The sequence below is a fragment of the Aquarana catesbeiana genome, linkage group LG06 (assembly GCF_042186555.1).
Source record: "Aquarana catesbeiana isolate 2022-GZ linkage group LG06, ASM4218655v1, whole genome shotgun sequence".
In the NCBI taxonomy this organism is placed as follows: Eukaryota; Metazoa; Chordata; class Amphibia; order Anura; family Ranidae; genus Aquarana; species Aquarana catesbeiana.
Genome location: NC_133329.1, coordinates 16,303,805 through 16,319,145, shown reverse-complemented (window position 1 = coordinate 16,319,145; position 15,341 = coordinate 16,303,805). Strand labels below are relative to the sequence as shown.

Below are 15,341 nucleotides of genomic sequence, written 5' to 3'. Positions count from 1 at the left end.
GCATACGCGAGCGGCGCCACGTGCCGTGATTGGCCGCTCAGTCACCTGGGACCTGTAATGGGTCCCAGATGATTGACAGGAGGGAGGGAGCAGAGTGGAGCCCTTCCTGTGCCGAGGGGGAAGTGATGTCACCAGCCCAGGCTAAGGAACAGGCAGACTATGAGGGACCACCTAGCAACAGGCATTTAGAGGTAAGCGAAAAAAAAAAATATCCAAATGTTTTTTTGTTTTTTTTTTTAGAATTTTTCCAGGTATTTTTGTTTTTTGGGTGGAACCCCACTTTAAGATCATTTTGGTCTGGTCTGTCAGGGGTTACTATGTAAACTATCTGGTGGGGGGGAAGGGCTCAGGAAATGTTTACTCTCACATGAAACATTGTAAAAAGTAGACAAATTACAATCAGTTACAGAAGGACTTGTGTCTTTTTTCAACCTGACTAACTATGTAACTATATAACTATGTAAGATGGAGGTGATTTTAATGAATTCTACAGAAAAAAAGTACTTTTTGTATTTAATTATACTTTTTTTTAAATAGTTTGTTGTGTGCTGAAAATATCCATCCCAGACAGCTTGGAGTCATTTCCGTAATTGTCTAAATGGAAAGCGAAAGTATCTGAGATTGAGCAACTGCTACAACTGCAACTGACACAGAAAATAGAACAAAAAAACATAAAACGATAGGGAAAGAAAGCAAAGAAAAATAAAATTATCAGCAATGGACATTAGACAGTTGAAGGACAACATCAGGAACTTCAGCCTGGATGATGGAGATCTGGGCAGTCAAGGTTACACAAGAGTCCTACTACAGCTGTTTGGCTATACAGGACATGGAAAATCTTCTTTCATTAATTCCTGTAAGTACATCCTGGAAGGGGATGAGAACTTTGAAGAACACGCTGAGGCTCGAGAAACCGACCACGGACTGACCATGGTCAGAAATGCCTATCCGCTTACCAATGTGATCACCATGGTAGACAACAGAGGATGCAGCAAAATGAACGATTTTGAAAGAGCTGAAGTGTATGCCCAGTTGGGTGAGTAACATTCTGAGAGCTCCAAAGGCTACGGGACTGGCAGGCTAGCCAAAAAAAAACAAATAATGTAAAATCCAGATGATGCCCCTTAGCTCTGTAACACTTTGTTGGTCACTCCATAGAAGACCCTTATATGACTATTGTAGTCTTGGTTGTAGTAGAGGCAACTCTCCTCACTACAGATATGGCCACCTGAAGGTGAAGCTAAACAACATTGATTTAATTGTTACCCAAAACAGTTACATTCAAGGCATGCAGCGAATGATAACGGTTATATCCGAACTGTCAAGCCGTTACATGCCTGGTGTCATCACTGATCACCTGGGCAACATCACGGCAACTGCAGATCAAAGCAGAACTCTGTGATGAGCACAGGACAGCTACTCAGTGAGTTACAAAATCCAAAACTTTATTTGCTACATGTTAAAAATCACAGTGGATACAGCTAATGTGCTTCGGCTGTTATGGCCTTAATCATAGCATGAGGCTATGATTAAGTCCATTATGGCCGAAACACGTTAGCTGTATGCACTGTGATTTTTAGCATGTAGTAAATAAGGATTTGTATTTCTGAAATCAATGAGTAGCCGGTCTGTACTTATCATGGACTTCTGTTGTAGGAATGAACATCCCAGCCAAGAGCACTGGTTTCCAGCAACAAGTGGTTAATAGAGCAGCAGAGCTTGGGTTTTGTTCTCTGTTATACTGCAGATCAATCAGAGGTTAATGCAGCTTCATTGATTGTAAAGAAGAGGAGGGTTTGGTTTAATGTGATGTCTGAGCCTAGAAAAGTGGGATCCGGTCATATTGGAGAACACAGTGCCTTGGGGCCACTATGTTCTGCTCAGCTGAGCCATTACTGATTAATCTGAATGTGCATAAAATTTTCAAGCATCAAGTTGAAAAGAATGTAAGCCATGGTGGGGCGCTGTTTTTTTTTTTAAGCTGTTATGTACACTCCAGAGCTTGGAGGCAACAAGTCATCACCATAGGGGTCAGCCAGTTGACAGGGCAGCAGCTGTCAGATCTCAGTTGTGGCTCTCATCTACAGAGTCATTCTCAAAGTAAATAAGTGGGCAAATGTACCAGTTTTATATTATTATTATTTGTATTATTCAGAGCATATAAGCCTTTAATAATATGATTCCAGGTATAATATTTCTGCATAAACCCAATTAAGTCTGGTTCTCTATAAAGTGGAACTCTAAAAGTGACTGTGAGGTAAAGCCACACATTATAATTGAAGGAAGGTATAACCACTTCAGCTCTGGAAGGTTTCCCCCCTTCCTGACCATTTTTTTGCGATACAACACTGCGTTACTTTAAGTGACAATTGTGCGGCCGTGCAATGCTGTAGCCTTTTTATTCCCACAGATAGAGCTTTCTTTTGGTGGTGTTTGATCACCTCTGTGGTTTTTATTTTTTGCGCTATAAACAAAAAAGGCAGACAATTAAAAAAAAAAAAAAAATATATATATATATATATATATATATATATATATATATATATATATATATATATATATATGTTTTTTTTTTAATTTTCTGTTTACATTGGCAGATCGCCATTCTGCCTGTGTCTTGTGTAATTGTCAGGTGCCAGTGGACTTCTAGTTTTTGGTACCTGCTGCTGGACTCCCACTGTAAGGGATCACAGGGGGAGCGGGTCGCCAAGAGCACCCGTGATAGCCCCAGATCCAGAAATTTTAGATCACACACTATGTACGGAGGCTATTAGGGATGGCTTTACTTCATCCATTCTGTTAGCAATAACTTTTGCGTAGACCTGTTGGTCCGTGTTAAGGAGAGATATTGGTCTAAGGTTCTGTGGTATGATGGGATTCTTCCCTGGTTTGGGTAATGTGACTACTAGAGCTCGAAGCATTTCAGCTGGTAATGAGCCATAGGATGCCGCTATATTGAATACTTTAACTAAATGTGGAATCAGGGTTTCAGAGAAGTTATGGTAGTACTCTGCTGACTAACCATCTGGCCCATGGGATTTGTTCAGTGCCAGGGATTAAAGAACTTTTTTAATTTCTTCGGCAGAAATCTGATCATTAAGGCGCTCTAGCACTTCGGGATTAAGAGCTGGAAGTTTAACCATATCTCGGAATTCTGTGATACTTTTTGTAGATGGTTGGGCAGAATTCGGGTCTGATTTAAGGTTGTAAAGAGCACTGTAGTATTCCCTAAAAGTGTTTGCTATGTCCTTAGGGTGAGATAACTTTGCACCTGTATTAGGGTCAATTAAATGGGCTATTTTTGTTTTGGCTTGTTTAGCTTTGAGTTATTGGACTAATATCTTCCCCGCCTTATTACCAGAGGAGTAATATGAGGCTTTTAGGCGTTTAAGACCTTTCTCATAATCGTATAAAAGTACTTGTTTAAGTTCTGTTCTACAGCTCTTTAATTCTTCTATTAAAGCTTGGGTCATGTCTCTTTTATTCTGCGTTTCTAGATGGTGTATTTTAACTAACAGGGATTTAGTCACCTCACCTGCACCCTATGAATCTTTTCCCTTGCAGCGATTTGCAACAGTAGGCCTCTGATATAGTCCTTGTGAGCACATCAAATAGTAGAGACCAGAATCTCATCTGTATCATTGAAATTGAAAAATTCCTCTAGTTGTTTTCTGACTTTCTCTTCAGTTAAATCACACTTGTTTAATAATAATAATAAAAAGGTAAACAGAGTAAACATAGTCAAAACATAGCCAGAATTCAGGAACCGGAACAGATAGTCAGACAAGCCAAAATTTCAGGGAGCCAGAGAGGAGCATAGTAGAACAGTGAGCAGGATCTGGAGCCAGAAGAAATGTCAGCCAAGCAAGTCTTTAACAGGAACACAGGAGAGTGTCTCTAGGGATGTGAATTAAGTAGGCAGGACTGATAAGCAGGATATCATCAACAGCTGAGTAGCTGTGGAGAGAATGGAGCTGACAATTAGCCGACAGCTGACCTTTGAGAAGGAAGGGCTGAGCCCAGCCCTGACATCGCTCTGTCGATTATCAGTTCTATATCAGTCGCATTGCAATTGGCATATGTAGCCTGTCAAATCAGCGGCAGAAATGGACTCTGGAATGTCACGGAATTTAATATTGTTCCTGCGTGAGCGATCTTCCATATCCGCCAGTTTAGCCGCTATTCTCTGTATGTCATTTTGTTGTTCTTTGTATGCATCCACAAGATGATTGTGAGTAGAGAAGGCATCCTCCATTTTGTGTTCTGTGTGTGACATTCTTTGCTGCAGATCATGCACAGAAGCCTTGATAGGTTTCAGCATATTCACCATGTCAATGTGCAGGGAGTCTCTCAGGGAAATCAGCATGTCTTTCATATTAGTCATTGACATAGGCTGAGAAGATGAAGGAAAGTGCTCAAGAGGGGTCTGGGTGGAATGCTCTGCAGCATTCTCTTCCACATCAGAATTCTCTGCTTGCTGGGCTCCTTTAGCTTTTTTAAATTTAGATGGGCTGCGGGTAGATGGGCTGTCAGGGGGAGAGATGTCAGTGTCCCCTGTGTTTGCACAGTGTATGGCCGTACATACCGAAGTGGATGATCTGCTGGAGTCTGAGGAGTGCTCTCCTTCCTCGGCAGGCCGCGTGTGTGCTCCGGCGCCATCTTGGTACACCAGTCCATTCATGGTGGGGTAATAATCTGTCAGTTTCTGTGGGGCTAGGCGCTGTGAGCCCTGTTTGCAGAAAGCACCTAGTGCTGCATCTTTCAGGGAAGCCAAAGGTAGTCACTGGGAGTACCTCCCTTGCTGGGTATCGTAGCTTGTCGGTGGCTTGGAGCAGGAGCTCAGCTAGCAGGCAGCCGTCTTCCTCGCTGGCCAGACACACCCCTGAAAGATTTTTTTTTTAAGGGAAGTATCTGCCCTCCTAAATTAGCCCCCTCTTATCCCCACTCCTGAAACGCATTGCCGTACATGCAAATTTTGTTTGAACTATTTATATGGAAAAAATATTCTTGGACTCTAGATTTCTGGTGTGATGCATTCTCTGTGCCTTGTCAATTCCAGGAAACTTCATCCCCATCGGAGAGAAAGTTGAATGGAAAGACAATTACAGCGCTATGATGGAGGCCATCGAAAATACTGAATTGGAACCAAATTTCTCAGACTTTATTGTCCCCATCTTTGTGTACAGGTAAGTGATTCTTGTGTTAGATGAGGACTCCTTGGAGCAGATTGGTTTCCAGGAATTAGATGGTGAGCTGATCTAATGATATGTTTGCTGGTGATATGTTCAGAACTGAAGGTGAGCATGTTTTTTTTTTTTTTTGGTATTTACAAGAAAATCTTATGGTTTGGGGTCAACATTATTTTCTTTAATTACTGTTAAGCATGTAAATTTCTGTTCTCTAATTTTTTCTAGTGATCCACCTAACAAGATTACTTCCTGACATAGTGTAAGAGATACCAAGTGCAGGTATCCAGCATCAGCAGGGATGACCAGTTCAGTGTAGCTATACTTAGGAAACTGGAATCAGACTGAGTATGGTTAGAATGAAGTTTATTAACCACTTAAGGACCACCCTATAGCAGATATATATTGCTACAGGGCGGCCCTCCTGTGCAGAATCACGTATATATAGTTACATAGTTAGTCAGGGTGAAAAAAAACACAAGTCCATCTAGTTCAACCAAAAAACAAATACAATCCCATATACACATTCCTTCATCCACAGTTGATCCAGAGGAAGGTAAAAAACCCCAGCAAAGCATGCTCCACTATGGGAATGTTTGACCATTCTTCCAATATGAGGTCAGGAACCGATGTTGGACAAAAAGTCTCCGCGCCCCGTACACACGGTCGGACATTGATCCGACATTCCGACAACAAAATCCATGGATTTTTTCCGACGGATGTTGGCTCAAACTTGTCTTGCATACACACGGTCACACAAAGTTGTCGGAAAATCCGATCATTCTGAACGTGGTGACGTAAAACACGTACGTCGGGACTATAAACGGAGCAGTAGCCAATAGCTTTCAGCTCTTTATTTATTCTGAGCATGCGTGGCACTTTGTGCGTTGGATTTGTGTACACACGATCGGAATTTCCGACAACGGATCTTGTTGTCGGAAAATTTTATAGCAAGCTCTCAAACTTTGTGTGTCGGAAATTCCGATGGAAAATGTGTGATGGAGCCTACACACGGTCGGAATTTCCGACAACAAGGCCCTATCACATGATTTTCCGTCGGAAAATCTCACCGTGTGTACAGGGCATAATTCATCCCAAAAGTGTTCTATCAGGTTAAGGTCAGGACTCTGTGCAGGCGGCTCCAGGCTTTGTGAGGCCTTAGAAAAACTTAGACAGGAGGCCTCACTCACGCTCCTAAATGGAAAAATATTTAAAGCGATAAAAAAATTAACTGTATACATTGCATATATTAAGAGCTTTAAAGTGCTGGTGTCAGTGCTCTCTATCTCTATCTCAGTGCTCTCTATCTCAGTGCTGATATCAGTGCTCTCTATCTCTGTGCTGGTGTCAGTGCTTTTTATCTCATCTGGTGTCAGTGATCTTTATCTCTGTGCTGGTGTCAGTGCTCTTTATTTCAGTTCTGGTGTCAGTGCTCTCTATCTCGGTGCTGGTGTCAGTGCTCTCTATCTCAGTGCTCTCTATCTCAGTGCTGGTGTCAGTGCTCTCTATCTCTGTGCTGGTGTCAGTGCTTTTTATCTCATCTGGTGTCAGTGATCTTTATCTCTGTGCTGGTGTCAGTGCTCTTTATTTCAGTTCTGGTGTCAGTGCTCTCTATCTCGGTGCTGGTGTCAGTGCTCTCTATCTCAGTGCTGGTGTCAGTGCTCTCTATCTCAGTGCTGGTGTCAGTGTTCTCTATCTCGGTGCTGGTATCAGTGATCTCTATCTTGGTGCTGGTGTCAGTGCTCTCTATCTCAGTGCTGGTGTCAGTGCTCTCTATCTCAGTGCTGGTGTCAGTGATCTCTATCTCGGTGCTGGTATCAGTGCTTTCTATCTCGGTGCTGGTGTCAGTGCTCTCTATCTCAGTGCTGGTGTCAGTGATCTCTATCTCGGTGCTGGTATCAGTGCTTTCTATCTTGGTGCTGGTGTCAGTGCTCTCTATCTTGGTGCTGGTGTCAGTGCTCTCTACCTTGGTGCTGGTGTCAGTGCTCTCTATCTTGGTGCTGGTGTCAGTGCTCTCTATCCTGGTGCTTGTGTCAGTGATCTCTATCTTGGTGCTGGTGTCAGTGCTCTCTATCTCAGTGCTGGTGTCAGTGATCTCTATCTCGGTGCTGGTGTCAGTGCTCTCTATCTCGGTGCTGGTGTCAGTGATCTCTATCTTGGTGCTGGTGTCAGTGCTCTCTATCTCGGTGCTGGTGTCAGTGCTCTCTATCTCAGTGCTGGTGTCAGTGCTCTCTATCTCAGTGCTGGTGTCAGTGATCTCTATCTCGGTGCTGGTGTCAGTGATCTCTATCTTGGTGCTGGTGTCAGTGATCTCTATCTTGGTGCTGGTGTCAGTGCTCTCTATCTCGGTGCTGGTGTCAGTGCTCTCTATCTTGGTGCTGGTATCAGTGCTCTCTATCTTGGTGCTGGTGTCAGTGCTCTCTATCTTGGTGCTGGTGTCAGTGCTCTCTATGACCATTCTTCCAGAAGCGCATTTGTGAGGTCAGGAACTGATGTTGTATGAGAAGGCCTGGCCCGCAGTCTCCACTCTAATTCATACCAAAGGTGTTCTATTGTGTTGAGGTCAGTTGAGGTCAGTCAAGTTCCTCCACCCCAAACTCACTCATCCATATCTTTATGGACATAGAACACCTTTGGGATGAATTAGAGCTGAGACTGTGAGCCAGGCCTTCTCATCCAACATCAGTGCCTGACCTCACTTCTAGAAGAATGGTCAAACATTCTCATAGACACACTCCTAAACCTTGTGGACGGCCTTCCCAGAAGAGTTGAAGCTGTTATAGCTGCAAAGGGTGGGCCAACTCAATATTGATCCCTACAAACTAAGACTGGGATGCCATTAAAGTTCATGTGTGTGTAAAGGCAGGTGTCCCAATACTATTGGTTATGTAGTGTACCGTCCCAGAAGCCAGCATCAGGTTGAGCCTAATTACTGGGATCTGCTGGCTGCTGGGAGACACCTGCTGGTGAACACCAGAACTACGCCCTGTAGCTCTGGGGACCACAGTGCCACCAACAAAGGGGTCTTTGTTATCCGTTTACCTGGATAAACATTGTGTTCTTCTTCTACTCTTCTCCAGTGTCAGACAACAAATATCAGCTGAAGAAATGCAAGATGTGAAAACATTTATGGAAAACTGCGTAAAAATGACAGGTAACATTTTCCTGTATAAAGACCTCATGTTGGTGATATGATTCCATTACTCTTGTCCTTTAACTGTCATTCATTCTACTAACCTTGCTGCCATCTCTTCTGCCAGCATGTGATTGGCCACAATACCTGTCAGTCAGACACCAGGGGTGGGATTACTGCAGACAGCTGTAGCAGGGAAGAAAATCCTGCACTGCAACACATGAGTCCTAGAGAGGAAGTGACAGCCGTATGACCCTTATGCTGCTAAGTGAAGGAACTGGGGCAGATTTTTACCAAATATGATTTGACAATAAGGGGCGTATTTCTAAAAAAGAGCTATATGTCCGGCGACACTGCATGTACATTCATCCTATGCGAATGGGGGGCAAAAACAAATGTTATAAGACTATTTCTTTCCAGGTCGAATTTTTTTCATTTGTAATAGCAAAGTGAGACAGGAAAATACTGCATTATGGTCACTAAATGAAGCTGATGGTCATAGGGAAATGTTTTATTTTTATTTGTTTTATTATCTATCTATATATATATATATATATATATATATATATACAGTGGGGACGGAAAGTATTCAGACACCCTTACATTTTTCACTCTTTGTTATATTGCAGCCATTTGCTAAAATCGGTTCATTTTTTTTCCTCATTAATGTACACACAGCACCCCATATTGACAGAAAAACACAGAATTGTTGACATTTTTGCAGATTTATTAAAAAAGAAAAACTGAAATATCACATGCTCCTAAGTATTCAGACCCTTTGCTCAGTATTTAGTAGAAGCCCCTTTTGATCTAATACAGCCATGAGTCTTTTTGGGAAAGATGCAACAAGTTTTTCACACCTGGATTTGGGGATCCTCTGCCATTCCTCCTTGCAGATCCTCTCCAGTCCTGTCAGGTTGGATGGTAAACGTTGGTGGACCAACATTTTTAGGTCTCTCCAGAGATGCTCAATCGGGTTTAAGTCAGGGCTCTGGTTGGGCCATTCAAGAACAGTCACGGAGTTGATACTGATGCTGCCACCACCATGCTTCACTGTTGGGACTGTATTGGACAGGTGATGAGTAGGGATGAACCGAACACCCCCCTGTTCGGTTCGCACCAGAACATGCGAACAGGAAAAAAGTTTGTTCGAACACGCGAACACCGTTAAAGTCTATGGGACACGAACATGAATAATCAAAAGTGCTAATTTTAAAGGCTTATATGCAAGTTATTGTCATAAAAAGTGTTTGGGGACCCGGGTGCTGCCCCAGGGGACATGGATCAATGCAAAAAAGTTTTAAAAACGGCCGTTTTTTCAGGAGCAGTGATTTTAATAATGCTTAAAGTCAAACAATAAAAGTGTAACAGACCTTTTGATTTCTCCCATAGACTTTTAAAGGGTGTTCCGTGGCATTTGAATTTGCCGCAAACACCCCAAATTGTTCGCTGTTCGGCAAACTTGCGAACAGCCAATGTTCGAGTTGAACATGAGTTCGACTCGAACTCGAAGCTCATCCCTAGTGATGAGCAGTGCCTGGTCTTCTCCACACATACCGCTTAGAATTAAGGCCAAAAAGTTCTATCTTGGTCTCATCAGACCAGAGAATCTTATTTCTCACCATCTTGGAGTCCTTCAGGTGTTTTTTAGCAAACTCCATGCGGGCTTTCATGTGTCTTGCACTGAGGAGAGGCTTCCGTCGGGCCATTCTGCCATACAGCCCCGACTGGTGGAGGGCTGCAGTGATGGTTGACTTTCTACAACTTTCTCCCATCTCCCGACTGCTTCTCTGGAGCTCAGCCACAGGGATCTTTGGGGTCTTCTTTACCTCTCTCACCAAGGCTCTTTGCCCCTGATAGCTAAGTTTGGCCGGACGAACAGCTCTAGGAAGGGCTCTGGTCTTCCCAAACGTCTTCCATTTAAGGATTATGGAGGCCACTGTGCTCTTGGGAACCTTAAGTGCAGCAGAAATTTTTTTGCAACCTTGGCCAGATCTGTGCCTTGCACAATTCTGTCTCTGAGCTCTTCAGGCAGTTCCTTTGACCTCATGATTCTCATTTGCTCTGACATGCACTGTGAGCTGTAAGGTCTTATATAGACAGGTGTGTGGCTTTCTTAATCAAGTCCAATCAGTATAATCAAACACAGCTGGACTCAAATGAAGGTGTAGAACCATCTCAAGGATGATCAGAAGAAATGGACAGCACCTGAGTTAAATATATGAGTGTCACAGCAAAGGGTCTGAATACTTAGGACCATGTGATATTTCAGTTTTTCTTTTTTAATAAATCTGTAAAAATGTCAACAATTCTGTGTTTTTCTGTCAATATGGGGTGCTGTGTGTACATTAATGAGGAAAAAAATGAACATAACCACTTGCCTACTGGGCACTTAAACCCCCCTCGTGACCAGACCAATTTTCAGCTTTCAGCGCTCTCACACTTTGAATGACAATTACTCAGTCATGTAATACTGTACCCAAATGAATTTTTTGTCCTTGTTTCATAAAATAGAGCTTTCTTTTGGTGGTATTTGACCTTTGGGTTTTTTATTTTTTGCGCTATAAATGAAAAAAGACCGAAAATCTTAAAAAAAAAATGCATTTTTCATAGTTTCTGTGATAAAATTTAGCAAATTATTAATTTTTCTTCATAAATTTTGGCCACAATTTATACTGATACATATCTTTGGTAAAAATAACCCAAATTAGTGGATTTTTTTTTTTTTTTTATTGTTTTTTTTTAACCCACAACATTGTCATTGTAATAGGTTATTTCTCTCACATGGCATGTATATACCACATATGTGGGACTTTTTCACAGCCTGGCCACATAGAGAGACCCAACATGCAGGGAGCGCCATCACGTGTTCTAGGAGCATAAATGACACATCTAACTTGTTGACTATCTATTACATTTTTGAAGGCCCTGGAGCACCAGGACAATGACACATGACACTGACGTGGCACTGATGACAGATGGCACTGATACATGGCACTGATGACACTGATGTGGCACTGATGACAGACGGCACTGATATGTGGCACTGATGACACTGATGTGGCACTGATGACAAATGGCACTAATATGTGGCACTGATGACAGATGGCACTAATACATGGCACTGACAGATGGCACTAATACATGGCACTGATGACACGTGACACTGATGACAGATGGCACTAATATGTGGCACTGATGACACGTGGCACTGATGACAGATGGCACTGATGACACAAGGCACTGATGACAGATGGCACTAATACGTGGCACTGATGACAGATGGCCCTGATACGTGGCACTGATGACACGTGGTACTGGTGACAGATGACACTAATATGTGGCACTGATGACATGTGACACTGATGACAGATGGCACTGATATGTGGCACTGATGACACGTGACACTGATAACAGATGGCATGTGACACTGACAGGTGGCACTGATGACAGATGGCACTAATATGTGGCACTGATGACAGATGTCACTTATACGTGGCACTGGGGACAGATGGCTGTGGGGACAGATGGCAGTGGGGACAGATGACTGTGGGAATAGATGGCACTGATGTTTTTTTTGACTCACGCTGCAGCGGTTAGTGCTCCCTCCTCACACGCTGTCTCTGTGTGAGGAGGGAGAGCCAGCGATGAGAGATGAGCTCATATGTTTACATATGAGCTCATCTCTCATTGGCACCGCCGATCGAGCTGTAAACGGCCGCTGTGATTGGCCGTTTACAGCGATCTTTGACTGGCTGTGTCCAATGGACACGGCCAGCACAGAACTTCCCCGATGTGCGCCCGCGGGAGCGCGCATTGTGGAAGTAAACATGAGGACGTCCAGGGATGGCCTATCGGCAATTGGCGTCCATGCTGTAGCCATCTTTCAGCTATAGCGCGGGCGCGAAGGGGTTAAATGATTTTAGCAAATGGCTGCAATAAAACAAAGAGTGAAAAATTTAAGGGGGTCTGAATACTTTCTGTCCACACTGTATATATATATATATATATATATATATATATATATATATATATATATATTCACGTGTGTTTGAGATTTTGTTTGGGGTGCACACCCTAAGGCAATAGGCTGCGCACACGTATGATCTCATAATCCATATGTATGACGTACATCTGTACTTGCACTGTTTATACTGTAAAACCCTATTCAATGTAGCTACTATGCTTGAAAATGAGCCTATTCTAATATGTGATGTTACATTTGTTGTTCACTTTTCCAAATTCAATAAAAAACATTGAACTGAAAGTATAAATAAAGGCAAATCTTTTTTTCTTTTCTTTTTTTATCCTGTTTGTGAAAGTAAAAGAGAATCCCAAATTTTGGGTTGTCCAGAAAAGTAATAGAGTGGAAATCTTCCAATTTTGGTGACCTGGGGTGCCCCAATGATTTCCCATTATTTTCAGGGATTTCCTCTCATTTCTTGTTTTGGCTATGGGACAGGAAGTGAATGGAAATCTCCCCAATGGGATAAAGATGGGAAAAATAAATCTTACAGAGGTTATAACCCTCCCCCCTTACTCTATCTAAAATGAAAAAAAAAAGGCTTTGCCTATAGTCCTACTTTATTATGATAAACTTAAAAAGTTATTAAATAAATGAAAAAGATCTAAAAATACTTTGTTGATCAAGGTAAAAAATGGGATAGTATTATAGGCCTCTCTTAACCCAATGTGACATTTTCAGCATCTGATACTAGTGGGTGGGAGTACTACAGACCGCGGAGGTAGGGAGGAAAATACTAAAAACTAAAAACTTTGAGATGCTCACTACATTCTCTTATTCAGGTGTCTTTCCCATCATTGTCCTCACCTTCAAAATGAAAGGAGATTACCAGGTAATTGAGAAACAATTTAGACTCATAGGTGCGGAGACGGTGATCGCCATTGAGAATTATACAACGGAGAGCAATATAAAAACTCTGGAAAGAACCACCGACATCCTGATGGTGATAGACAGCGCCTTGAGGAATGTCAGATTCCGCCTGGAACAGCCAAGAGACCCGAGAAGAGAACGGATAGAGAGGAAGAAATTTATGTACAACTACATTCATCAGATCCAACTTCAGCATGAGAGAGAAAAACAGGAGATAGAAAAAAGTGAGAGAGAAAAAGAGGGAAAAAAACAGGAAGAGGAAAAGAAAGAGAAGTGTACACTATTGTAACATTCCATTACATCGCATTGCATTCCATTACATCACATTGGGAGCTGAAGGAATGTTTAAATACAACTGTTTATAAAGCAAAAAAACTTCTTCAGGTATAAATTTCAGGCTCATACTGTAGATGTACTTATATCTAAACCAGCCACCAAAAAAAAGCCCCATTACGATCAGGTTTTTGGCCATTTTGACAGGCAAAGCTTTGACAACTTCCTCATATTGCCAAGGTTTGCCCTCATATTTCTGCCTCTTGCACATTCCTATTGCCCAGTAAGGAAGCCCATCTTAGTGATAAGCCAATTGAATTTGGTGGAACTGGTGTCTAGAAGGCTTAAGAAATGTCTATCAGAACAGCCCGCATTCAGGTGCAAATGTCTTTCTTTTGGTTTAATGGAGCCTTAACAACAAATATGTTTTTAAACCAAAAGAAACATACAGTGGAACCTTGGTTTACGAGTAACGCAGTTAACAAGCGTTTTGAAAAACAAGCAACTTTTTTTTTTAAATTCTGACCTGGTTTGCAAGTGTTGTCTCGCAAAACGAGCAGAATTCAAGCTAATGGGGGCGTGCAGTACCACATTTGGTCAGAGGTTCGGGGGCACCAGGGACACTCGGAGCGGTTCTGAGCCGTTTGGAAATATTCGCAATCACTCGGAAATACTCCAAAACACCTGGAAATACTCCGTTCCCGAGTGTTTCCAAGCCTTTCCAAGGCTTTCTGAGTTCAGCCAAGCTGTCCCCGAGTATTTCCAAGGCTCCCCACCTCTGGCAACATGCGGTATTGCATGTAATAGAAGTCAATGCGGAACTAATTATCTTTGTTTCCATTGACTTCTATGTGAAAACTGGCTGTGATATGGGAGTGCTTTGGATTACAAACATTCTCCTGGAACGGATTATGCTCGTAATCCAAGGTTCCACTGTATTTGCGCCTGAATGCAGGCTGTTTGCTCCGTCTGCACGTTCTCATGTGAGATAAATGCACAAAAATGGTGCCCAACAAATATTAAAAACCACGCAGTACCAAAAAGTGTGGTACTGTGCTACATTAGGTTTTTGGCATGCACAAACACATATGTGTTAGCAAAGACCCGTAGGGGTGTCATCATAGGTGTGCACAGCCTAATGCATTAGGGTGTGCACCCTTAAGCTCAAACACACATGAATGTGTATGTATCTACATATATATGACCCCAGCACATTGATCTCCCTGCTGGCACAGTGAAAGAGAAAAGGATAAACACTTCTCTTATGGCAGAACCGGTAAGAGGGAGATCTTTCCCATGATCCTGTTGCTACACAGAGCGATAACACTAATGTGCATGGGGGATTAGGGTGTGCCTGGGCACACCCGGCATACCCTGTGTGCACGCCTATGGGTGTCATTAAGAGTTAAATCTACCATCATACATCTGCAAAAGGGCAGTGCACATGTGTAAATGAAGCCTAGGACAAGGTCCTCTGACATCCAAGTCAAGAATGCCAATGTACAACCCCATCTTTAATTCAGTGCTACTAATATACTACTACTAATTGAATGAGTTAAAGTTATTGTAAAGGTTGCAACTTTAAAGAAAAAAAACAAACATGTCATACCTACTCTGTGTAATGATTTCGCACAGGGTAACCCCAATCCCCTTTTTTTTTGGTCCCCGCTAGTGGTCCTGACTCCTTTGCCCAAGTCTCTTGCTATGGGTCACTCCTGAGCCATGCTCCAGTGAATGGACACTGGTCATTCACACACACACAGGGTGTGGCTTGGCCCCACCCCCACTGTCTCCTTATTGGCTCACTAGCTTTGATTGACAGCAGCAAGAGCAAATGGCTCCCGCTGCTGTGTGA

General features: G+C 42.6%; 1 protein-coding gene across 1 annotated transcript; it reads left to right on the top strand.

Annotated features, from left to right (window-relative positions):
* The first annotated feature begins 398 nt into the window (after positions 1 to 398).
* On the top strand, positions 399 to 15,065 carry LOC141148179 (uncharacterized). The gene is made up of 4 exons (XM_073635376.1): positions 399 to 1,036; positions 5,060 to 5,186; positions 8,267 to 8,340; positions 13,126 to 15,065. The coding sequence occupies exons 1-4, from the start codon at positions 718 to 720 to the stop codon at positions 13,500 to 13,502; spliced, it is 897 nt and encodes a 298-aa protein (XP_073491477.1). The 5' UTR covers positions 399 to 717; the 3' UTR covers positions 13,503 to 15,065.
* The last annotated feature ends 276 nt before the right edge of the window (positions 15,066 to 15,341 follow it).